At 44.6% G+C, this 23,140-nt stretch overlaps 2 protein-coding genes across 5 annotated transcripts; one reads left to right on the forward strand and one right to left on the reverse strand.

The window, feature by feature from the left end:
* The first annotated feature begins 2,136 nt into the window (after positions 1-2,136).
* On the forward strand, positions 2,137-20,244 carry LOC120831659 (protein FAM222A). 4 transcript variants are annotated; one of them, XM_040197277.2, is made up of 4 exons: positions 8,714-9,695; positions 10,207-10,262; positions 10,354-10,522; positions 17,702-20,244. In XM_040197277.2, the coding sequence occupies exons 3-4, from the start codon at positions 10,393-10,395 to the stop codon at positions 19,063-19,065; spliced, it is 1,494 nt and encodes a 497-aa protein (XP_040053211.2). In that variant the 5' UTR covers positions 8,714-9,695; positions 10,207-10,262; positions 10,354-10,392; the 3' UTR covers positions 19,066-20,244. The 4 variants fall into 4 exon arrangements, with proteins under 4 accessions (XP_040053207.2, XP_040053208.2, XP_040053211.2 ...); XM_040197273.2 differs by lacking the exons at positions 8,714-9,695; positions 10,207-10,262 and adding an exon at positions 2,137-2,515; XM_040197274.2 differs by lacking the exons at positions 8,714-9,695; positions 10,207-10,262 and adding an exon at positions 2,172-2,515 and having other exon boundaries at positions 10,357-10,522.
* An 824-nt stretch (positions 20,245-21,068) lies between these two features.
* On the reverse strand, positions 21,069-23,114 carry LOC120831663 (glycolipid transfer protein). The gene is made up of 5 exons (XM_040197287.2): positions 22,874-23,114; positions 22,412-22,470; positions 22,151-22,284; positions 21,889-22,039; positions 21,069-21,704 (listed from the first exon to the last, which is right to left on the reverse strand). Exons 1-5 carry the CDS (start codon positions 22,974-22,976, stop codon positions 21,522-21,524), a joined length of 630 nt encoding a protein of 209 aa, XP_040053221.2. The 5' UTR covers positions 22,977-23,114; the 3' UTR covers positions 21,069-21,521.
* Between the last annotated feature and the right edge of the window lie 26 nt (positions 23,115-23,140).

A 23,140-nucleotide genomic window follows, 5' to 3' on the forward strand; every position in this document is an offset into this window, starting at 1 on the left:
TCCAGTTCCGACTAGAGCAGAAGAGATCACTTTGGTAGATAAACGGTGGTCGGCCAGGAGGCTTTTTGTAATTTGCCTCCGAGCTATTGCAGATATCGCTCCCCAAGGTCAATCTTCTCCGGGAAACCTGCAGGCCTATTGACTATCAGTAAGTGGTCCTCTTCAGCATGCACATGCTTTGGGTTGAAGTAAGCTTTCTTATTGGCTTGTTACGAGGAGTTATTAGGTTTGCCCCCGGGTCCCTTCTGGTATTTAATTACCTTTGCACTATCTGCTTTTCATCACGATGAAGATGACAGCAGCCATTGCCAATAGGTGAAAGAGGAGACTTCACCGGACCTTAATTGGGTCATTTGCCACTGCCTGCCAGGCGCAGATGGAGCTCTTTATTAGCGTCACTGCCAGGTACATTCTGGTCTGATGAGAACCGTCTTAAGAGGTAGAGCTCGACATCATTTGAGGACACGATGACATGGCCAAAAGAGAAGGAAACAGTTACACATACTGTGTGCATTCTAAACCCATCTTCCCTCAACAATTTGTTTTAATTAAAAATGTACATATTATTCTCATGCTTAACTTGTTTACAGATGTTCACATTGATGAGATACTAGTAACTCTGCATGTGTGAATGGACAATGTTCATAGTAAACATGCTTTACACAGCAAAATACGACACTAGGAACACCATTTGCAACTCTCTATCTTTCTCTCTGACAGAAAACTAAATAATATTACATTTTCCTTAAATACCATCAGCAAACTGCATCGCTGAATGACATAGAACAGTTTGTAAAAACTGCAAACCCTTTAAGACTGAAGGATACCTGTAAACCACACACCTTTCTACAGCAGAAAGAAAGAAAATATGCAAGGGGTAATGCTGGTCTACTCTGTAATTACACTATAATTACTATTTATTTGACAGCTCTCTCAATAAGATGTTGTGCAGTTTGGTTAGCACCTCTGAATAATCCTTTAGTAAACGGAACTACTACACGTGTAGTTTAAAGATTTGAACATTTATTTGACTGGCAAAAATTGCATCAGTATAATGTTTGCATGATATTTCTAAAGCACATGACTGTGGACCCATTATGATAAACCATTTAGCCATTACAACGACAAGCGATCAATTAGAGAACAATAACCCATCCACGTCTTCTGTATTTAAAAAAAGAACATTAGTTGTCATAGTAACCTCATTTGCCATCTGCAGGACTAATTCATACAAAAATCACTCAGGAAGCTGTAAAGAAAACAATGTATTCTTTCTCATGACCACAGTGGGTCAGAGTATGTCTGCTTAAGTTTCCTGGTGTGCACTTAACTGTCTTTATCAGAAAAAAAGATGTAGAGTGCAGCTTTGTGCGTTATATATTGACAAATGGGTCTTTAAAATCTGATTCAGCATCACAGGATGAAAACGCCTGAAAACAAACGTGGCCTGTTTGCTTTCTTGTTGAGAATTAGATGAGAAGATTAACGTAATGTCATTTTTTACTCCACCGGCTTAGCTTGGCTATGGGAAGGATAAGCAGCAGTATAAAATAGTAACCAGCAGAAACGCTGTTTTCCTGAGGGGAAACTATGCAGCAGTTGCAATACAAAGTAGGAAAGTGTATAAAGTGCAAATTTAAACTAAAAAAAGGTGCGTGTGTAATAATGCAAATAAACATATTTCAAAAATGTACACAGCCAACGTTGACCGACTATTTTGAAATTGTGCCTACATGTTAATGCATCTAAAATAGTAATAAAACAACTGTTGGAGGGGACGTTAGCTGATTTACTTTTAGATCTGTCGTACGATGTGGCATCATAAACACTTCATCGGCTTCTCTGGGAAAACATCTGCTGTACAGGGGGGAAAAAGCTTTTTCTCATATTCTTCTAAAATGAAAAGCTTCTTCTCATATCGATCGGCTTGCGTTCGCGTTTCGATCGACACACGACGGTCTTTTCCCTTTAAATGTTTCCGCGAAACAGCAAGCGCGCCCACTTGGACGCGTTCAGCGTCGCGCCGGATGCCGCCTTCCCTCCCCTCCGATTGGCCGAGCCGTGGGAATATTCAAATGCGGCCTTGATTGATTGGTCCAGAGCCGGTTTCCACAGCGCGGTGGGGGGGCGGGCGGAGGGGGGAGATGGAGGGGACTCATTTCCATTCCGACATCACTCATTACCCGTCACACACACACACACACACACACACACACACACACACACAGCCCGTCCGAGCTGCCGAGATGAGACCGGGGCAAATACGCGAGAGAGAAAGAAAAAAAAAGCCCAACCGGAGGAGCGATCTTTCTGCGTGACCGCTGAATGTCGTCGCGGGAGTGCAGTGAGCGGAAGCCGGCTTCATCGATGGATGAGCCTGCACCTCCGGAGCCTTCGCGAAATCAGTGGCATCAAGATTGCTTTTGCGGAGGAAATACGCCTTCCGAGCGGGAGAACAGCCAGTCAGCCGCGGAAAACCAAAGATAAAACAAGCCTTATGATAAGACACAACTCTGTAAGCATTATGTTTCTCATTTACATGCTTAATCTTCCAATGCACTGTGTGTGTGTGTGTGTGTGTGTGTGTGTGTGTGTGGGGGGGGGGGGGGTGTTACTCTAGCCGAATTGTTTTTTTTTTAACTGTAACCGTGTAACTTATTGACAATAACAGAGTGAGACAAATAATCCGTGTTGGTAAAGATGATGAGAAAGTGGGGAAAGGTGGGGAAAGATGCCCGGTGCGCACTAATGGACAGGAGCGTCTCGCCCTTACTGGATGTCAGTGTGCTTCTACTGGCTAATGCGTATTTATAGGGGGCCGGGCCAACTATGAGGTTAGGCATTATGTTCCCTATGTATAAGAGTAGTTTGGTTTATTGAATGGTAGAATTAAAAACCTCCATGTGTTTAATAGTTGTATGTTAAATATTAATGCACATTTGCAACAACAATCTGTAGTTTTTCTTCTTTCTTCTGGAAACTACTGTGTTGTTGATCCAATTTGTAGTCTCATCCTTTCCATTTGGCATTTGCGCGCAGTGTAAAGGTCGCTTTATATGTCAGCATCTCGGTGGATGCGGGAAGTGCTTTGAAGTGTATTATCGGTCATTCGGAGCTGAGTCAGAAGGTTTCCATTTCTATTGTCTCGAAGCCGGAGGTGGGATCATCGCACCTCACTGCACCGGTGGCAGCCGAGGTTGAAGGTTAGACGCAGCAGAGAAGGGGGCCTATAGATTATTGGCCAGGTGTGAAATTCTACCCCGCATGCTTTTTTTTTTTTTTTCTTTTTCTGCTTGTGCCAGATCCTTTATTACCAAGAGAGATGGGATGTCACAGCCTCCCACCGGAGGCAGAGGAGGAAAGCCTGCAAGCCCCCTTCTTTTCTCCTGGCTGTTTTCTTACCAAAAGAGAAAAATACCTCAACCCCCCACCCCCCACTTGATTTATTTGCACCTTGAGGCATGGGACTCTCAGGAATAGGCTTATCTTTCCCTTCTTACGATTGCCTTTAATCATATTCAAATGGCTTTGGCTTTCCGACCAGTGTCGTAATATAATGTTTTAGTGCCATTTCCCCCTTTCGTCGTAAAGCGTATCGGCACGTATAGTCATTATAAAAGGTCCGGCTTGGCCTGGTGACCGCTCTGTGCCGCGTGTTTTTCATGTCATATAATTTTAGACAGCACCGTTCTTCTTCAATTACAGAGTGTAATACGTAACGAGTCTTTATGACATACTCGCACTTTGGTTGTATTTGAAATGGGCTCCGCATCGACCTGCAGTCGCTCGGGAGGCTCGTAAATCGCGTCGCGTTGTAAGCAGTCAATGTGCAGGTATCCCATGAGAGAGGGAACGGGGGGGGGTTCCCTCTGATCTGGCATCACACCCCAGCAGTAATTCCGACTCGGCGAAGGGAAGGGATTTGTCATTTGGCTGCCTGCTTCCCTTTGCCTCCTCGGGAGCGAAGCTGAGCTCTGATTTATTGTGAAGTTTCCCCAGGCTCGCTCGATCTCCATGCCGACCGAATTACTGAATGGAGGAAGCGGCTCTCCACGAGAATGACCTTTTCTTGGATGACTATTACCCGGGCCGGTGCAAGGACGGATTAAGGTCATGCCTCTTTCTGCCATGTCACTAAGTACCTCATATTTAAGGCTTGTTAAGGCTACAGTGGGGGTTTTCCGTTGTGGATTATGGAACCAACCTCTGTTTCGTAGAAATAACGTCTAAAGGCTTGGATGCTTCGCAGTTTGCCTCGTACGCCCTTTTATAATCACCTTTTTATCTGCTGAAAGATGTCATGTGTAATTACGGGCAGCCTACCGTCTCCTGAAATCTGTCTAATTGGTCTTTTCAGTCTAATGGGATGAAGGGGGAGCGGGACGGGGGTTAAGGGTGGGAGGTTAAGGACTGGGCCTCCGAGGTCATTGGGGAGGGGACAAGTTTATTCGGAGCTCCGGTCATCTCTGTTTTGTCTACATGACGGCACTCAGTCATTACTTTAAGTTAATGATTAAGCCTTCCAAATTGCATCTGATGCGTCATCATCATTTGCCCTCCACACAGCGGCTTTGAGATGATGACATTTTTAGTTGGTCCAGAGATCAAAGAAGCATTTTGATGTTTCGGTGACGCATGGTAGAGCACGTATCATTAGGTTATCTCCCACATTGCAGGGAGCATTTTCTCTACAGTTTCTAATGAGTTTCATGTTCGCTTGGAGATTTTAATGACTGGAAGGAATCAGTGACCCTTGAAAGCGTAACAGTAAAGGCCACAGGACGGAGGGTTTGGCTTATTGTGTAGTCATTGTTGGTTTTAACAACAGTTGACCAGAATAGGAGACTTAAAAATGATTCAAAACCGTATCTGAGTTGAGCGACATTGAATTAAAATTCCTCACAGCTCATGTTTCCACAAAACCTCCAGCTCACTCTTTTACCATCTGTTATCTTTTAAGTCAAGGTTTCTCTAAAGATTGGACGGCATGGCTCTCTGACAGTGTGGCTCAGTGTGCATCCTGGGAAAAGGATAAGATAAGGCTCTGTTTACCGTCCAATGCCACCTTGGCATCGCGCAGACTTCACCCCCGTGCTGTGTGTTTCTTTTACCTTGGCACCGTCTGTGGGCCAGGGCGCCTTTTGGTCAGTCCAAGGCTTTCTACTCTTTACCGAGGCTTGTTGACAAAGATAAGACTCGATTGTGCAGCTCGGCGGAATTAGTTCTCAGCATCTGTGTATCAGTTAAAATCCTTATTATCGCCTTCACAAACGCATATTCAAACAATGAAGAACAACAAACAAATATTTGCATTGTTGGTTGTTATATCATTTGATATTGATTTATAATGGTGGGTAAACCGACATGATCATCGTTCTACCAACGCCGCTGGTAACGACAGACTCACAAAAATGGCTCCATAGTAAATGATTCATTATTTGTATTGTAAACAAATGAAAGAGTCGTCCTGCTGCTCTGTGGCTGCTGCTGAAAGGAATCGTGACGTCTCTGATCCCGGGGATTTGGACCGTCGTGTGTTTGAAACCATTTGTTGCTGCAGTGAAAAGATGTTAAAACTCCAATTGATGGTGATGCACATTTTTTCACTGTTGGGCAGAAACACGGAGCCACGGAGGCTAAAAAGATATTCAAACGTGCTTTTTTGTTGAAATTCCTGTCTCAGTCAAGCTTCTACATGAAAAACACGTTCATTTTCACCCCCCAAATAATGTTAAGCTTGACGCAATATAGGATTCAAGTGAATAATGCTGTTCAAAGTAGTTGGTAACAAAATACTGATTGATATAGATCATTATACAGATAAAAAAATGCATCAGCAATAGCATAAGACACATAAAAACATCTTACACTGATTTTTAAAATAGATTTTTAATGAATTTTAATCCTGACACATTTTCCTACAAAGGGAAACTCGTTGAACACACAGGGAAAACACACAATTTCAATATAGTGAAAGTTTATAATATAGCGTGGAAGTCAACACTGACAGACCATATTTGATATTGTATACGTCAACTAGTTTGATTTCTACATGCATTGTGAAGAAAATATGTGTGAGATGCTTTAGAGGCTGTTCAAACATACGAGTTGTTTGCCTGTTTGTTTAGCATTTACAGACTGAACACAACTGTCTTGTGATGGCAAAAACGATACACGGTAGAACCTGTAATGTTAATATCTTTTCCCCAGACGGCCAGTCATCAAGGCAGGAGGATTTACACCCAACCGAAGGCGCTGGACATCTGTTTGAATATTGCCCGGCGATTGTATTTCCATACGTGTTGTACAGGAAAGGCTTTTTACCACAGTTGTAATACATTTTAGCTAATCCTAATGGAAATGAGGCTCATTGTTATCAGCCGCAGGCCTGAAATGTTCTTGCAGAGTGGCTCCCGGTTGTTTAGTTATCCTGTATGTGGACCTTTGTGTCCTTGTCTTTTCTTTTTCTCCACAGAAGGAGAAGAGAGAAATCTGGGTCTCTCTTATGTGCTGCTCTGATACCAATTATGCAAACTATTATAGAATTTAACCAGGCCAGCTCTTATCGGCTAATCCAGAAGTAATAGATTCTATTAAAAATGTATGAGGGGTTTGAGGGGGGGGGGGATCAGTGTGTGTGTGTGTTGGGGGTGTATACAAATGAATCCAGCAGCTGCTGCAGCGCTGCTGTCTAATTCTGTCTGTATGTCAAACTACTTGTCTGTCTCCATTACCTAAACAGGCTTCTACAGAGCCTGACTTGAAGACAATATAAACGCCATACGGGATATACAATTAATTATACACGGAGTGGATTGTTATTCAAGGTCCATGTCACGTTCATTCTAAGAGAAGCACCTCTTTTTATCTTCCATAATGGCCAATTGCTCTTTGTTAATCATTTATTTCCTCCTAAATTGGGTTTCTTTTCTCCTTCCTTTGTGCCCTGTCCCTTTTTGTGCTTCTGCGGTTACTGAGCGGAAGGAAGGAAAAGCATTAGCATAGCACTCACATGCTAATCCACCCGGGGAGTGAAAAGGGGGCTTGTTCTTAGACCTTTTTCATTATCATCTAATTATTAACTGAGGATTCTGAGAACTGCTAACAGGGGCTGAGAAGTAGTAGGGAGGTGTGTGTGAATGTTGCAGGGCGAGGGTGTGTGCAGCGCCGGTGTGTATCTTTTTTTATGTGCATTTCCTGTTTGTTTAAAGGGAGGCTCTCTTTGCAATTCCTATCTTTTGATCTTTTGATGCTGCACAAACTCGATTCCAGAAGGTTACACAGATTATTTTTTTTCTCAGTCTGTATAATACCCCGTATAATTTAGGGTATTGCTGCTGCTTTGTGCATCCAAACAAGGGAAAAGAAAGACATGACGCGTACATATAACAATGGCAGTTGATGCGGGGAATATCTTAATTTAGCAAAACTAATTCAAATAGCTGAAGGGTGCTGTTTTTGGTGAACAGATGTCATTCCAATTTAGTTAACATTAAAGGAATCGGTGATCGTGCCTATTCGGCTGAATCAGAGGACACATTTGGGGTGGGAGATGCATTTTACATACTGACAACGACAAGGGAAGAGGCTTGAAAACGACTTTTATCTGCCAAGACATCCGCAGGGGGCAGTTAGAGGGAGCGGAGCACACGGCCTTTATCTCCCTGGCAGGCCCTCAGTGGACCACATCACGCTGCTTATCAACTGCACGGATGTCGCCAGAGAGTTGAAATGATTAGACGTCCCTTAGATTAAACTTGGTGCTCTTTTTTTCTTTCTCGTTGTGCATGTTAGAGAAGTCCTTGAAAATGTGAGCCTGTACGACCTGGAAAGTCCCCAAAAAGCCGTAAAAATGTGAGTAAAAGTGAGAAGTGAGACACCTGGATCATGACCTCTGCCACAATGTCTAGTGCAAGGACGGGTCAGACACTAATTGCTGAGCTAATTAAAGAAAAGGGAAGAGAGTGACCATTGTGTTAAGGACAAAGGTTGCTGACCTAATTGGGTTCTATGATACATACTGCCATTTTAACATTGCTGACTTTGCAGTTGCCCTTATTCGTTGAATTATTGCAGCCACCCTGTTGGGCGATATTCTGATGATATTGTAAGAAAGAGAAATATACATGACTTTTTTTTATTGTGGGCCGGAGAAATTGCATTGCTTGTTAACTTAGCCCAGATAGTATCTTGCATTCTGCGATGACTTTGATGTCACATCTCTCTTCCCATTTTGGGGGGTAATTATACTCAAGTTGGAAGCCAATTTTACGCATAAGTTTTCCCCAACTCCCTTTAAATTTAAATTTGAGATATCGGGATGAAAGCCACCTTCATTATTTGCACTCTATGCATCATTTCTAGCCCATTTTTTATGCTTTCATTTTTCACTGTTGGCTTCTCTTTGAATTATAATGCCCCCCTTGATGTATTTTATTCCGGCGGCAAATTATGGGAGTAATGGAAGGTATTCCAGTTCACGTCTCATTTTCTGCTAGTGAAGGGATTTCCCTGGAGAAGCCTTTTTCTCCCTTGTGTTCCTCCTGCATCTCGAGCACCTCCCCCTTGACAAATGTGTGGTAATGGAAGAGTTGTTGTGAAATGGCCATTATTTTCTAAATGGAATCTGACCACGCTCAGGCTTTTAGCTCTTCAGATGTGCGTGCTCCGATGAGACAGGTTGCACTGAGCATTTTGAAGTGGGCATGTCACCGAGGGACAGATGTTGAGCGGAGGAGGGGAGTGCACACCAAAAAAGGGGGAAAACTGAGGAAACACTCTTTTTTTGTTGTTGCTGGCACCCGAGTTAAATGAAAACCGCTCTCTCTATTCTTCCTTTTTGAGGGGAAGGTAATCATGTTTCGGCACCTCGTCACCGAAAAATCTGTTGTGTAGTTGACTCGCCTCAGCCGCCCTGAGGGATGAATGAAAGGAAAAATTCAAAAGAAACGTATAAGAGCGAACAAGAGAAAGAGGTGATGTGACCGTCATGTGCTGCTGTCTTATATTGGTCTTGTTGGGTGACTCCTGCACTGCAACCCAAATACTGTGTTTCTTTCCATATGGATTTTTTGGACTCATCATCTCTCGCTAAGGTTATACGTTCGTCACATGGTTTTGCACCTGATTCAGACACAATAAGAAGTCTTTTTTTGGTTGCCCCGGGGGGGTTTTAGTTTTGCGGTGCTAGCATTCAAACTTGATGACTCTCTCAGATAATCAAAGAGAACGTTGAATGCGACCACTGAAATATTCCCTTAATGCCTGGCTTTATCCCAAAATGATTGCTTCAATGATTGCTGAGGCGCCTTCTCCTCCAGACTCATTTCCTCTTGACAATTCGTAACATTGTAAACAGCGCAGCCCATCCGAGGGAGTGGGCTGCCTTTGGCTTTCACTGCTGATACGAACGTACATTTCATAGAAGAATAGATCCAGGTCTGAGGGTTAAAAACTGAGCCCGAGGCAACAGCCGGCCCCTGTGAATGATCAGTGTGATTGTAGCCGACAGAACAAGGCTGATAAGAGGAAAGAGCCACCGTGCCAGCTGAGAAGAAGGAGATGAAGTTGTCATTAAATGACATGACTTTTTGGAACGCGCATCTCAGCAGTTCTAACAGAGGCACCCACTGTACAGTTTTAGTGGATAAAAGTACCCAACAGTTTGCAGAGTTTCAAATATAAAACCTGCTGAGGTAAGATGGAACAATCGATTGTTATTATACGATTTTTGTAATAATATAAGAGGGGGGGCTCGTATGAGATTTCAATGTTCTCTACCAGCAAGCTTGCTGCTTTCTTTCACATCAAACTAATGGTTGATGCAAGGCGTTGTGTTATGTATCGCGTATAATTTGTCCTCCCGAAATTAAAGTTGGCATCTACTTTCTGTCCAGTGACCAGGGACACTATGTGGCCTATCAAAGCAATCCCCAAATCATCTAAAGTTAACGTTTTTTAGGCCACTTCAGCTGCGTCACTCTATGGTTCTCAATCTCAGTGCGGCAGTCGGTTGATCCATACCAAAACATCTCAACCATTGGATTGATTTGTTAAAAATGTTTCTTGTTGTTGTTCTGACAAAGTTGAAATTTCTGGGGGGGTTTTATGGCATGCAATGAAATTTTGTTCAAATTAGTTGTTTATGACCCAACACCGACAATAATAACAACATTCCCTCTGCTGTATTGCGTTCTAATGTCCCAGTTGGCCAATGGTGAACATAATAAATGTGTCCCCGCTGAAGAACGGCCGTTGCCATTGTGAGTGCATCAGCTCATCACGTTGACTCATCCTTACGTTTGACGCCAAGTGTACCGGATGTAGAGTTGAAAGCCGTTTCCCTTGATCCAGCAGGTTTACCCCGGCCGTGTGCAGCCCTAGACAACCATCATGCTGGCCTGTATCCAGAGACGGCAGAATCTCTCGTTGCAGAATCTGGCCTGCGTACCCAAAAGCCTTGATGTTCCACCACCGCCGTTGCTGCTGTCGGTACCACCACTGCAGCCGTGCGCCCACAAAGGTGAGTTTGTATCGCGCATGTGAAGACATCAGGTACCGCACAGGAACAACGGCCACGTTGTGCAGTTTAGTAATATGATCTCTGGCGCGATCAGCGATCTTTAGCTGGACTTTGTGGCTTCCTGGTGAACTTGGAAGTCCGCGCGTGGTTTTATCGGCGTGCTAATTACAGATGTCCAGATGTTTTCTAGAATTGAAAATAATTGGCAGCTTCCTGATGATAACGCCTGATGTCGATCGGGCTACTAATCAGAGTGCATTATGCATGCAGGTCAAAGTGGACTAAAATTACAGAGTTAATCAACTCACATATACGGTAACTAATCATGATTCGTGCAGAACATGCTCGGTGTCTGTGTCGTTTGACCTTTATCCTGACTGATTATATACTGCAGTCACTGAAAGGTTGAGTGGGTGTCTCAACCTAACATGGACTGACATTTGCGATTAGATTTAATTCAATTAATTCTTCGAATGTGACTTGTTTGCAGATTTATTTAGTAGTATGATACTAACTTATTTATGTAGGTTACTTTACATCCATATTATTTGTTCTTTTTCTGGGCCGTCTAGATTAACATAATCTTATTCTGCTCTGCTTCAAAATGTTGCTGATTCCGTCATTATATGCAGGTACTGTTTTGTAGCGATTTATAGGATCCATAACTTCTTCCAGTTTAATGATCAGCGATCAGCTCAGACTATGAGCTCATACAAGTAGCTTGAAAGCAAGAGCATGCAAATATTGACCAGTAACATTTCTCAGAAATCAATGTTAGCTTGGCTCATGTGCACAAGTCACATTAGAGAGTGTGGAGAGCAGCGCACTGGTCACGTTTACCTTTTATGACTCATCATGTTGCCTGTCGATGCTTTCATGTTGTCATCCAGGATATCTTTGCTCACAAATCTAATCTTTCGCTTAGTATCTATTACACGGTTATTTCATGGTAGGGGAAGAAAAGTTTAAAAAAGCACATTGTTTTTAGATGACCGTGCAATGGTCACATTTCACTGACACCCGCACATACACGCAGGGGTTTTCATTTATTCTGGGTAATTGGACGTATTCTCTGCTGGAAACGTGTTTTGGGTGCAGGTCAACAGTCTGCAATTAATTAATTCATTTTCCCCTGACCCGGCTGGAATGGCTCCTTCCGAACCCCTTTGACTTTTTCACACGGATGCCAGCTGAACTTGACAAAGGTCCGGGAGACGCCTGCATCAATACCCACTCAATCCCGAGACGTTGCCTTATTAGCCAAAATGAGTGAAAACAACGGTCTTGTCGAGGCGATGGACCGTGGAGTTAATTGAAGAAAATAACATGGCTCGCATTATTACTTCCTATAGTAGTAGCCAAACAGTATGTCTTCTATATGTTCTCATATGGTAAAAAAAAACCTCTTTATCTCCCATCTTTTTCCTCAGGAAAATGCCTCCTTTCATTTTTGCTATTAAATATTAATTGCGAATCAATGGAGCGCTTGTCTGCTAAACGCTGGAACAGAAGGGCCTGGTTTGCCTCAGGCAGAAGCAGGGGTGCGTTTCTCACCCTGTTTACCTGCAGGCCCCTTCCACCTCCTTTTTTTTTTTTTTTTGTGAGTTTTATGTACTGCGACTGTGTGTAGTGCAGCAGCCTCCAGCTGCAGCCTGACATTTCCAGCACAACCACAGGGAATAGACTGCTGACGGGAGCTCGGCCCGTGTGGCCCGGGCTTCTTTATTAAATGAGTCGCAGTTGGATTGAGCTAAATAGAGACGGTCTTTAGTCACCGCTGCGCTCTCGAAAGCCGGTTCCATTTTTAGCCATCAATAAATGGAAGGAAGAGGCAGGACGTGAAAGCTCTCGGCCCCACAGACCCACGTGAAAGATTTCTGAGAAACGAGCGTTAGGAGTTATGAGGGTCAATGAGAGCTGTTCTCTCCTCCGCTTGTCGGCTGGAAAGCGGGGGGCCAGTTACGCTCTTTCCCACGCTGCCGGCCCGCCGCTCGGCTCGGCTCGGCCCTGAGAGGGTCAAGTTTGCCCCGAGCCGGGGGCCAAGCGGCACAGAAACAAATGAAGAGTGACACTGGCGCAAAGGAGTACTCGCCAGAGCCCCTTGGAGGACACATAACTAAGTGTTCGGACCCCGAGGTTACTCTGTTTCCGTGAGCACCCTTCATGTATCACTGACATGGAAAGAGGGAGGCTTGTGAAAATGGGCTGAATGAGCGAGTGTATTTTTTTTTCTTTCTGGAAGACATTAGTGAATGGAGAGGTTAGTGTGAGTGAGATTTAGGAGCGTATACGTGGTCGGGATGTTAACTTAACTTTCAACCTTCTTTCAACTGAGAGAGAGATAAATATAATGCAGCCTTACATGTTTGTCGTCATTAAAAAAAACACTGCATCCTAGTAGTTATAAAATGCGTATTAACTACGAGTGAAAGGACTCCAGTGTGTGAGGAGTGACCGTTCACTATGACACATTCACTATATGGTTTGCAAATTCGGAATGCTTTGTTGTTGCTGTTGGGAAGAGAAACCTGCTGCCATAGCTGCCAAATTATCTAAATATGTCCCAGAATGGGGGAGCAGGTTTTATTTTCAGATTTTCATTGTGTTACACGATGAATGTTTCTTATTGAAACCCTCTTTGGAGGTACTTCACTTCTCACCTTGCATTTAAAACACACAGCTTTGTGCCTTCTAATGTATCATCAAAGATGGCGATGGTTTCTAACGTAGCGTCTCATCTTTTCTATCGCATAGTGAACCTGTGGAGTTTTTTGGAAATGGAATTCATAGAGGTGCTTTGGCTATGAATCACTTCTATGGGGAGAATGTTGTTTTTTTCAGATTTTCAGACTATATTGAATGATCGTTTGGAATGTGATTGCAGGATGGAAATGACTAAAACAACCCACCACAATAGAGAATATATAATATGCTAATTATTAGTAAACCGTTTTTTACTTTTATTACCTGAATTGGGAGGGAGAACACAGCAGATGCTAGTTTTTGCTACCACTTCACTGCTCTGTCCAATCAGCCGATAGTAAATTGCTGCATCTCGTCTCGCGGAGATGAATGAAGTCACGGCCAATTAATGACATGGTCCTAATGACTGGGCGTATTGGCCCAACTGGGTGCAGAGAGGAGGTTGCCATGGTAATAGAGACATAGGTTCTTAATTTGCTGTAAACGTGCTCTGTTCAGCCCACTGGTTATTTTGGTAGGGCCGAGTATTTTAAATATCTAGATTACTGGTGTGCTAAACAAGTATCTGTGCCTGCTGAGAAGCCCCGTTCTGTAATTAACTGCCAGTTGTCGGTGCCATGTTCCTGCTGCGGATTAGACTCTCGTAAACATGTTATCTCACTAAAGTGTTTCACGATACGTCTTCAGCAAAACATCAAAGACCTGTGAGATTTCTGCCTGGCAGACATGTATGGATATTAATGAGGAATTATTTCTACACTTTTTAGGTTTATCTCGCGTGGGAATGATGTGTGGTGGTCATTCTAATGGCTGTCTTATGTTTGCCCGAGGGCTTGTTTTTCCCATAAATTAGGGATTAAATGAAACTGCTCTGAAACAACGAGGTCTGCTCTCTAATCTGGCTGGAAATAGCTTCAAGTGTTACCACAGGAAAAAGATTAGCCAGTTTAAAGTGGCAGAAAGCGTCGAGTGGGATTGTATGGGGGTGGAATCAGGGTTATGAAAGACCATTTGGTAAGTACCCAATGTTTTATCCCTCCAGAATATTCCCATGCTAACATTCATATAATCTTTATAGCACACAAACACACATGATAAATTAAGCCCGGTGATTGAGAGTTTAATGTGTACGCCCCCTGCATGGAAAAAGGAAATCAGGATTATGTGTATCCTGTGAAAGTGGGCCAGTTTCACTCAGCGGGCTGCCACAACAGTTGAGCAGCATGTTTAATGTATTGTGCGGAGCCCCTTTTACAACCGAGAAAACGTTTAAGCCCGACTGGTGGGACCATTAAATCTATCCATCTGGGGCTGTGGATGACACATCATTGTCATTATGCAAATGGATGAGGAGGAAAAAAAAATATATACAAGGCTTTTTTGATCCTACGTAAGCTACTTCAATCAAAACCCAAGTAGGGGAAAATGCTAAAGGTCAACGCATTTGAATTTGTAAGCACTGCGTGATGCTCTCGGGCAAGGCTGTTTGCGAAAAGTGGCCGGTATAATTTTCCTGTGCTGTTTTCGTCTGCCTTTTGCACCTGTGCTCTCAGTCGGGGGCTGAGGAGTGCAGCAGCGTGCAGTCTGCAGGTTCAGGGTGATTAAGTGCTTAAGGTCACACCGCTAATCATCTCCCCGCCGTTCCTTACCTGACAACACGTAGCTGCCACCCCCCCCCCCCCCCCCCCCCGCCCCCCCCCCGTTGTCACGTCGACGGCCTTATATTTGTTTCCATTTTCCATTTTTATTGCACGCCAATGAATTTGTTGGCAGTACAGTGCCTCTCGGTTACAAATGACAGGAAAACATTTTGCAAAGAGACGCATAGTTGACCGATCGTTCCAAAGGGACAGACTGCTGCAGGCGGCTGTTAACGCACACAAAAGACGACCGGTTTCAGTTTCAATGTGCTTATGACAATGTGCTAAAAATTCACTCAGCCGAACCTACTTTAAAATTACCATAGATGGTTTCACCTCCTAAAGGCAACATGATAAATGGAAAAAGGAAACAAGGATACAGATTGCGACTGAGACATTTTCATCTGCTCTGACAAAATATTTCCTGGATTTACTGTCGCATATTTCCGCGCTGCAGTTCCAGATGTCGGATGTTTCAAAGTGCCAGATAGCTGACTGAATGTCATTTCTGCAGAACATTAATAGGTAAGAAGCCTGGGGTTTTGGCTTCAGTTATAGAGTGTTATTTGTTTTCTGGATGAAGGCCAAAATTACAGATGTGTTAAAATACAGTCCCTTTGAGTCTGCAAAGAACCTCCTCGGACACCTGCAGAAAACCATAGAAGCTGTAGTTTAAACGCCCCTTGCTAATTATCACTCTCGCCACGCATCTGCACGCCTGTTGAGAGTTTGGGTGAGACGGCAGCCTCCAACGCAGTCGGCTCTTGCCTCCCTGGTTCTCACAGTGCCAGCTTGTAATTAATAAACCACACCTGGAACTGTGGAAGCCACTGTGGAACTCGCATGATGTACTTTCTGCTCGCACGTGCTCTGGGAAAGTATAGCGAGTGGCTGCTTAACACGCTGTGCTCCGTTTGAGGCCGTTTAACACCGCAGATTGCTTTGAAAGTCCTCAAGATTAAAGCGATTGCCCGTGGTTTGTAATTTAGAGCGTGCGGCTGCTCGTGGTGTTTCTGAACTCCATTTTAAACGTCGCAATGATGCTGTCAGGATCAGCCAGAATCATCCCTTCTTTTATGCATTTGCATCAGTAGTGGTCCTCAGATGACAGAAATGTGAAGGCTTATTTGCTTAATTAGGTTGCCATAGCGCCACGTGAAGGCCGGCCGCTGTTGGAGGTGCAGCTGTGTTGTGTCTCCCAGGCTCTGACAGGGCTGTAATCTCTGGACTAACAATATCGGAACCCCCGTGAAGATTTGTTAGGTTTCAAAGTGTTTATGCAACAGCAAGCCAATCGAAGCACGCAGGGTTTGGTGCCGAGACTTTACCGGAGAAGGCAATGCTTGTTTCGCTAAATTGTCTCTTTTGTGATTGAGGAATATTCTCCCAGGCAGAAAATGGACAAGATTTATGAAGTGGCGTCCATGCTCGTGCCTTTTGGATTCTGGATATTTTTAAATGTGTCATCTGTTCTCATCATCTAAGCTTCTTTCAGGTGGATGAGAAACTTCTTCTTCATATCTTTTGTTTATTGAATATTCAGCTTTCAGTCAAAGGCCTGAAACTGTTGTTACAGCTGTTTTTTCCTCTTCCTCGCGGTTTGATCCACCTCTCCAACAGACGTTATGCTTTTCTACAGCAGCACTACACTGCGATACATAATAAGCAGTGTTTTGCTTTGTTGTATTTCTCTGTAGGATTCATTCATGCTCCCGGCACCCTCGGCTCCGCTGGGAGTTTGCTGGATGGATTGAACACTCCACGTTACCTCTTTGCTCCATTTTAAACACCCAATTTCTTTCTTTCATGAGATGGATCTTGGAGATTGAATCATTTTCACAGTCGGGAGGCTCACTGTAGGGCTGAAATGAAATGAACTCCCAAATCAATTTCAAATGGGATCAACAAGTGAGCTCTCCCCTGCATAGCTGGAATTGGATTTGTTATTGAAAATGAAATGAAATGTTTTGTTTTGTTTTTATTTTATTGCAGATTACGGCCTTGTTCTTTTGCCCGCGATGATTTTCATCGATCGAGGTTAATTTGAGAGCCTTTTCTTTTTATGTCAGTAAAAGTGTCACTCTGAAAGGTGGCGGTAATTTCTACCAGGTGATTTATTGTTTTTAAACGGGCGCCTTTTCCACCTTTCCTTTTGTTGCCAGGAGTTAAGCACCCATGAAATTGCCTGAATAATAGTGTTTAAATCCAATCTTAGTTTGTCCCGTCAGCTTTCCCTCACACAATTCAATCAGCAGTGCTCTTGGTGATTGCTTTTTCCATCCGCAGCAACTTTTCTTTCACAGTTTAGGCCCCGAGCTTTTACAGTACAATCGGTTCAGGTTCATAAAAGCATAAAGTGGAACAACATTTCAAAGGCAGGAAGTGAACTAGCGATGCACAAATATTTAATCCTTAACGATTCTTTTGATGGAGGTGTGTTTCAATTTAAACAAGAAAACCTTTAAAATATATATTGTGCTGAAGTTACTACAATAAACTTCCGCTTGGCTCCTGCTGCCGTGGTTAAATGGCTATATGTCACCAAATAAAAGTCATTGGAGCCATTTCAGTAAAAGCAGGCCCTCCTTGCCAATTCCTGTCTTTTGATTCCCCAGTGTAAACCACATTTGGTTTGAACGATGTCTGAACAAATTTCATTAAGCACTGATCAAACAGAGCTGGGGGGGGTTTCCTTCCCGAAAACGAGTTTATACGACAAGTGAATGCTCGCTATCATTCCCTAAAACAGTTTTCGATTAAAAGGAAACAAGAGAACACACGGTTTCCCTCGGCTGCTTTTAGACTAATGAATTGTTTCTGTTTTCTTTCCTCTCAGGGAAGCCAGCCCCCATGATTTCTCGGTACCCTTCTCCTGCAGAGTTGGATGCTTTTGCCCAGCGGACCGCCAAGAGCCCACTGTCCATCAAAATCTTTCAGTCTGAGGTCCGGGTGCCACAACACAAACAGCTGAACAAAACGGTCAACGGGTTGGACACCACAGGCCAACACCACAGCCCCTATTCGCACCAGCACTCGGGAGGCCACCGGGGGCTGTTGGCCGTCATCAAAGCCTCCGTGGCAGTCAAAGGTGTGGTGAAGAGCTGCGAGGGCAGGAGGACTAAACACGCCAGCGCCCACGCCTCTTTGCTGCCGTATGATAATCCTCTGAACAACAGCTACGCGGCGAGACACGGGCACAAGGCGTATCACACGAGCTCGTGTAAGCCGCGCGACGTTCCCGTTGAGGCACTTTGTGCCTCCAGGGAGCCGAGCCTGGCCCCCCAGTCTGAGCTGGCGGAGGTTCAGAGCCTGATGAGGCAGATGAGCCGAGTTCCCCACAGCCAGGCCCCGCAGCTGGGGGGAGAGGCTCGCGCCAGCCCCTCTCTGCAGGCCGTGGCTGCGGTGGCGCACTCGGACTCGGACTTTGGCCCGGGGGTGCCGCCCCAGAGCGGCCTCGCTTTCACGGGGGCTGCCGTGCTGCCGACGCAGAGTGCCGACGTGGCCAAAGCCGGCTACTTGGAGAAGGGAGACTACGCGATGTGGCAGCACAAACATCAAATCCAGCAGCAGCCCTATCAGCAGGGAGCAGTGAGGATGTACAGTCTGAGCAACAGAGAGTCTCCTGGCACCTGCCTGCCCCTGCCGTGCTCCTCCTCCCAGCTGCCGTACAGGCCTCACCGGGAGTCGGACGGCGGCTCCGCTCTGAACCGCGAGTTCTCCGTCGGACAGTACTACGCCCCGCTCTGGGACGGTGTCGTGGCCGCCCCTCACAGCGACCGCTACGCTTCTCAGGTGCTGGAGGCGGCAGCGGCGGCGGGCACGCGCGCGGCCAGGCTCGGGGGCCTTGGGCTGCCTCTGCCCCATCCCCATCCCCGTCTGCACGCCGGTCACCGGCATCACTTCGCCCCGCCGGCGAGACGCCAGCCGCAGCTCCACCCTCCCGTCCCGCCCCCCCACGCCCGGCCCTACGGCACGGACCAAAACCCGTGTTGCGGGGCGCCCGGTTCCAGCGTGTGCCACGCGGCAGTGCTCGGCAGCGGCAGCAGCAGCTGCCTGCAGTCTCTGGAGTGCCTCATCAGTGAGATCCAGCCTCCCTGCATCAAAGAGCGCATGCTGGGCCGCGGGTACGAAGCCATGGGGATGCCTCAGCTCCTGGAGCACCAGCAGCAAGCCCACATCCAGCTCCCCGTCTACAGATGAGGCACACAGCGGGACGCAGAAGAAGAGACGAGCCTTTTGGGGATAATAGCAGTGTGTCAGTTTAGATTTGTGTGAAAAGGAGACATGCCTTTTTCGTTTGTGCATGAAGTCTGTATGTAGACGAGGCGTTGAAAAGGTGAACGATAATCATGAACTAAGATACAGGTTTATCTCGAGGACTCGTTTTTAATATTTTATATATGAAATGGCCATTCAATATGCCGGCGGTTCCTCATTTAATGCTGATGCTGAGCACTTAATCAGAATTTCCCATTATATTTGAAAGCAAACTGTGCTTTGCGTGTTATTCCTCGGTAAGCCTGTGAAACAAGTTGCTGAACAGAAATAATCGTTGTGCCCTTCTGAAACATTTCTTTGAAGAAGGGTCGTTCGTGACAGATTTTTGTGAATATGTTTCATCTTTTTTTTATACATAAAATGTCTCATTTGAACATTACTCAGTTATAAATTGAACTTTTGGTTGTCTTCTGCGTTTTTAAATTCCGTCCTCTCTTTCAGTGACTGTGGTAACTTCTGCAGAATGATGCAAATTTCCTGGCCGTCTTTTGAGGAAGATTTTGATCATTTGTATACAAATGTGAATTGTTTTATTTGGTTTTGTTAAGCAGCCATAGAGAAAGTTATTCAAGCCAACCTCTTGATTGGTTCAAAGTAGTCCTGCTCAGTATAATGTATTGGGATTGTCGCATATCCAAACCAACAGGCCAAGCAAGATGTGCCCTTTGCTTGTGTTTTTCTTTACCTTTTTTTTTATTTGAAGAGGACGCTTGGATGAAATAATCTCTGGAAGGTTGCGACACTGTTACATATTGCCTCGGTATAGATGAGTGCCATGTTGCCGAGCAGGCCACCATAATCATTTACGTCATCTTCGTTGTAGGGCTATATTATCTCTGCTGGTGTGAGACGTCTGACTGAGTAGTTTTCTGTGTGTCTGCACTGGTTCTGTGATACTATTTATTCATGTCGGCCTAATGAGCCATTTGGCAAAGCGTCTCTATAATTATGAAGTGCAATTATTATACATGAACAGGTGAGCGCTCTCCGTGAAGTATGTTGTTGAAATAACTACATTTTGCATTGTATGACCCTAATCCCTCAGCCCTTTTGCCTCTTCTTAATAAGGATTGTGAAGTAAATGGAATTTTCTAAAACTCAGCACATAGTTTGTGTTATTACATATCATCTGCCAGACTCGCAGCTGCAAAGATGCATTTATTGTGATCATGAACGTTTTAGTCGTGAAAGATGAGACATTTTTCTGGTTTATTTCAAGGGGATTGAAGGCTTAACCACCTGACAAGTCTCATTTTCTAAAGATCTCTCTTTTCATGGAGGAGCTCGTGCATATAATGTGATGTAAATCAGTCCTTTGCTGAAAGCTATTGGATTGGTTGCCAGTTTGTTATCACAGCAGATTACGTCTAGATGGATGGCCAACGTTTGAGGCAACAGCCATTGATACTTCAAAATACATATGTGTAAATTAATATATACAGGCCTTTGCTTATATAAAAAATACATTATTTTCTCTAATTGATCCACAATAACATTACCCAATACATTATGCAGAAACGAGCTTGCTGTCACCCAGCTATTAAATTGCTAATCTTAGACAGCTGCATGCCTGCCAGCACCTCTTCTTTTGCCTCATTTGTCCTCCTAAATTGGATGCTATAGCAGTAATGTGGTTTCGGTCACCATAGAAATACAAAACGCTCCCATCTCAAGTGGTCCATTACAAAAAAAATAAAATAATAAGGTAGATGCTGTGAATAATGGCGTCTCAATAAGTATTCACTCACGTTGAACGTTGATCAAACGTTGCTATAATCTATAACTTATTAAGAGACGCGCCTTTCGAAGTTAGTTGAGAGAAACAGCAACGGAAACAAAACACACCCTCAGACTCAACAGGCCTGAGGAGGAATAGATCCGGCTCGGTTTAATTTCGCTTTGTTGGGAAAAAAGAATCAAAGATATTGATTGAAAACATTGTTTATTTGTACAGGTCAAACAAGGCACAAGTGGATTAATGCACAATTGAAATGATTATTCTTATTATTATTATTTTTTTTTATATACTCCTGTTGCTGATTCAGGAGGAAACTCCAGGGCTCAGGAGCCAGAAAACATCACAACGAGAACCTGTTCACAGTTGTGTATTCTTCACTTCACTTGACAGGTTCAAATACACCTGTTAATGTCATAAATAAAAGCCCCAACCCACAAAATACCATCTTTTTGCACAATATATTAGATCACAAAACATAATCACCTAAAATGTTTGATTTTAAGGCCATTTCATTTTTTGAAGACCAAATGTACAGTAGAATAGCAGTAATATTTAGTAAGATAAAAAAATCAAAGTAATAAATATCACGCTGCAGAGAAAAAAAACAATCGTATTAAAAGCCGGAGAGGTTTACCGGGTGTCAAACGGTGTAGTCCAGCTCCGCGTTCAGATTGGTGTACATATCGTAGATGGCGTCCACGGTGGCCGTGTAATTACCGAGGAACTGACGCACGTTTGCCAAGCAGTCCTCCTCTTTTACTTCCTCTCCTTTGGACAGAGCTTTGAGGAAGTTGGACTTGTAAGGAGCCGCGTGTAACGCTACCTGCAACAACCAACAACAAAAAGTAAGCGTACCACATTTAAATAAAACAAATGTATAGTTAAACGCATATAATATATATATATATATATATATATATATATATATATATATATATATATACACAAATAAACACACACATACACACTTGGATATATTTGAAAAGGAAAGGTGATATTTTCCTTACGTTGAATATCTTCTGAACTACCCAGCCATGATATTTCTTCAGTGCCTGTTCATATGCTTTGGTGACATTCACCCGAATATGGTTGGGGTTGTTCTCGTCCCTCTCTCCATCCGCCAAACTCTGCAGCAGGACCTGTATGAAACGGAGACCCCTGCAGGAGAAGCCCAGGACGGTTCAAACACACCATTGAGATTCGGATCGGTGGCTGAAAGTTCACCACACAGCGTGACGGAGCTCCACGAGAAGATCAAGGAGCGCTCACCTTTTCAGCCACATCAGAGCCAAGGTTGCTCCGACTTTGGGCCATTCTGCCGAGTGGGCTTCTCGCTCTGCCTCCACGATGTCCTGCAGGGTGACGTACTTCGCAGGATCCTTCAGATATACCCCTCGAATTTTCTGAAATTGCGCAATCGCAATTGAGTTTATCATTAACCTCCAACCGATATTGAAATATCCCCCCAGAAATGGTATGTGGACACAACGGTGCACTAGCAGGAGGCACACAAAAAGGTCTGTATCTTGCCTGTATGTTGCCATTAATGTCCGATTTGATGATTGAAAATACGTTTGATCCCAAGCAGTCTGGAAGAAAAACAAAAAAGAGACACGAGAGAAAGGCAATAAAATATGAATGACTTCATCACAGGTGCCCCCCCCCCCCCCCCTCCCTTTTACATACAGCCCGGGGGGGGGGGGGTGCAGAGAATAAGCACACAGTCTCGTGCACAATGGGGCCAATGTGTGCTCAGTTCAACGAGTAAACAAAGAGTTTCTCTATAAGCTAAAACTACCGACCTCGGCGGTCACCGGCACCGAGCAGCTCCGCGTGAAACCACCACATGCTGCGGACCGACTCGAGGCAGCGCGTCACCGCGACACGTCAGCGAAGTAGTTCCCGTAACGCGGAACGATACGTTTACAATACACAGGTGAATATACAGTGTGTGTGTGTGTGTGTGTGTCTGTGTGAGAGAGATACACTCACCGAAAAACGACGGAATGTGCGAGACCGACTCCAGGAACAAGTTGGTGTCTATCGCCTTGTCGGGCGGCAGGTCTCTGAATCGGTTCTCCAGGAGAAGCGACATAGTTCCGCGCGAGCAGCTTTTCTGCCGGAGAGGAACCCGGAACTCGTGCTGCGAACGCGGCCCCCGCCCCCCGCCGCCGCCGCTCACCCGCAGGTGGGACGGTGCTCGCGGGGCGTGTTTGTTTGTTTGTACACAATCTCAAAACACGGGAAGGGAAAAAGGCT

This window comes from Gasterosteus aculeatus, chromosome 14 (assembly GCF_964276395.1).
Source record: "Gasterosteus aculeatus chromosome 14, fGasAcu3.hap1.1, whole genome shotgun sequence".
NCBI classification, from domain to species: domain Eukaryota; kingdom Metazoa; phylum Chordata; class Actinopteri; order Perciformes; family Gasterosteidae; genus Gasterosteus; species Gasterosteus aculeatus.

What these genes read in the sequence shown, in the direction of transcription:
- LOC120831663 (XM_040197287.2), bottom strand. Translation starts at nt 22,976, where the DNA reads ATGTCGCTTCTCCTGGAGAACCGATTCAGAGACCTGCCGCCCGACAAG. An exon ending in GCACATTCCGTCGTTTTTCG is followed by an intron (nt 22,471 to 22,873) that starts GTGAGTGTATCT and finishes TTTTTCTTCCAG; the next exon opens with ACTGCTTGGGATCAAACGTA. An exon ending in ACATTAATGGCAACATACAG is followed by an intron (nt 22,285 to 22,411) that starts GCAAGATACAGA and finishes GCGCAATTTCAG; the next exon opens with AAAATTCGAGGGGTATATCT.
- LOC120831659 (XM_040197273.2), top strand. Translation starts at nt 10,393, where the DNA reads ATGCTGGCCTGTATCCAGAGACGGCAGAATCTCTCGTTGCAGAATCTG. An exon ending in GCAGCCGTGCGCCCACAAAG is followed by an intron (nt 10,523 to 17,701) that starts GTGAGTTTGTAT and finishes CTTTCCTCTCAG; the next exon opens with GGAAGCCAGCCCCCATGATT.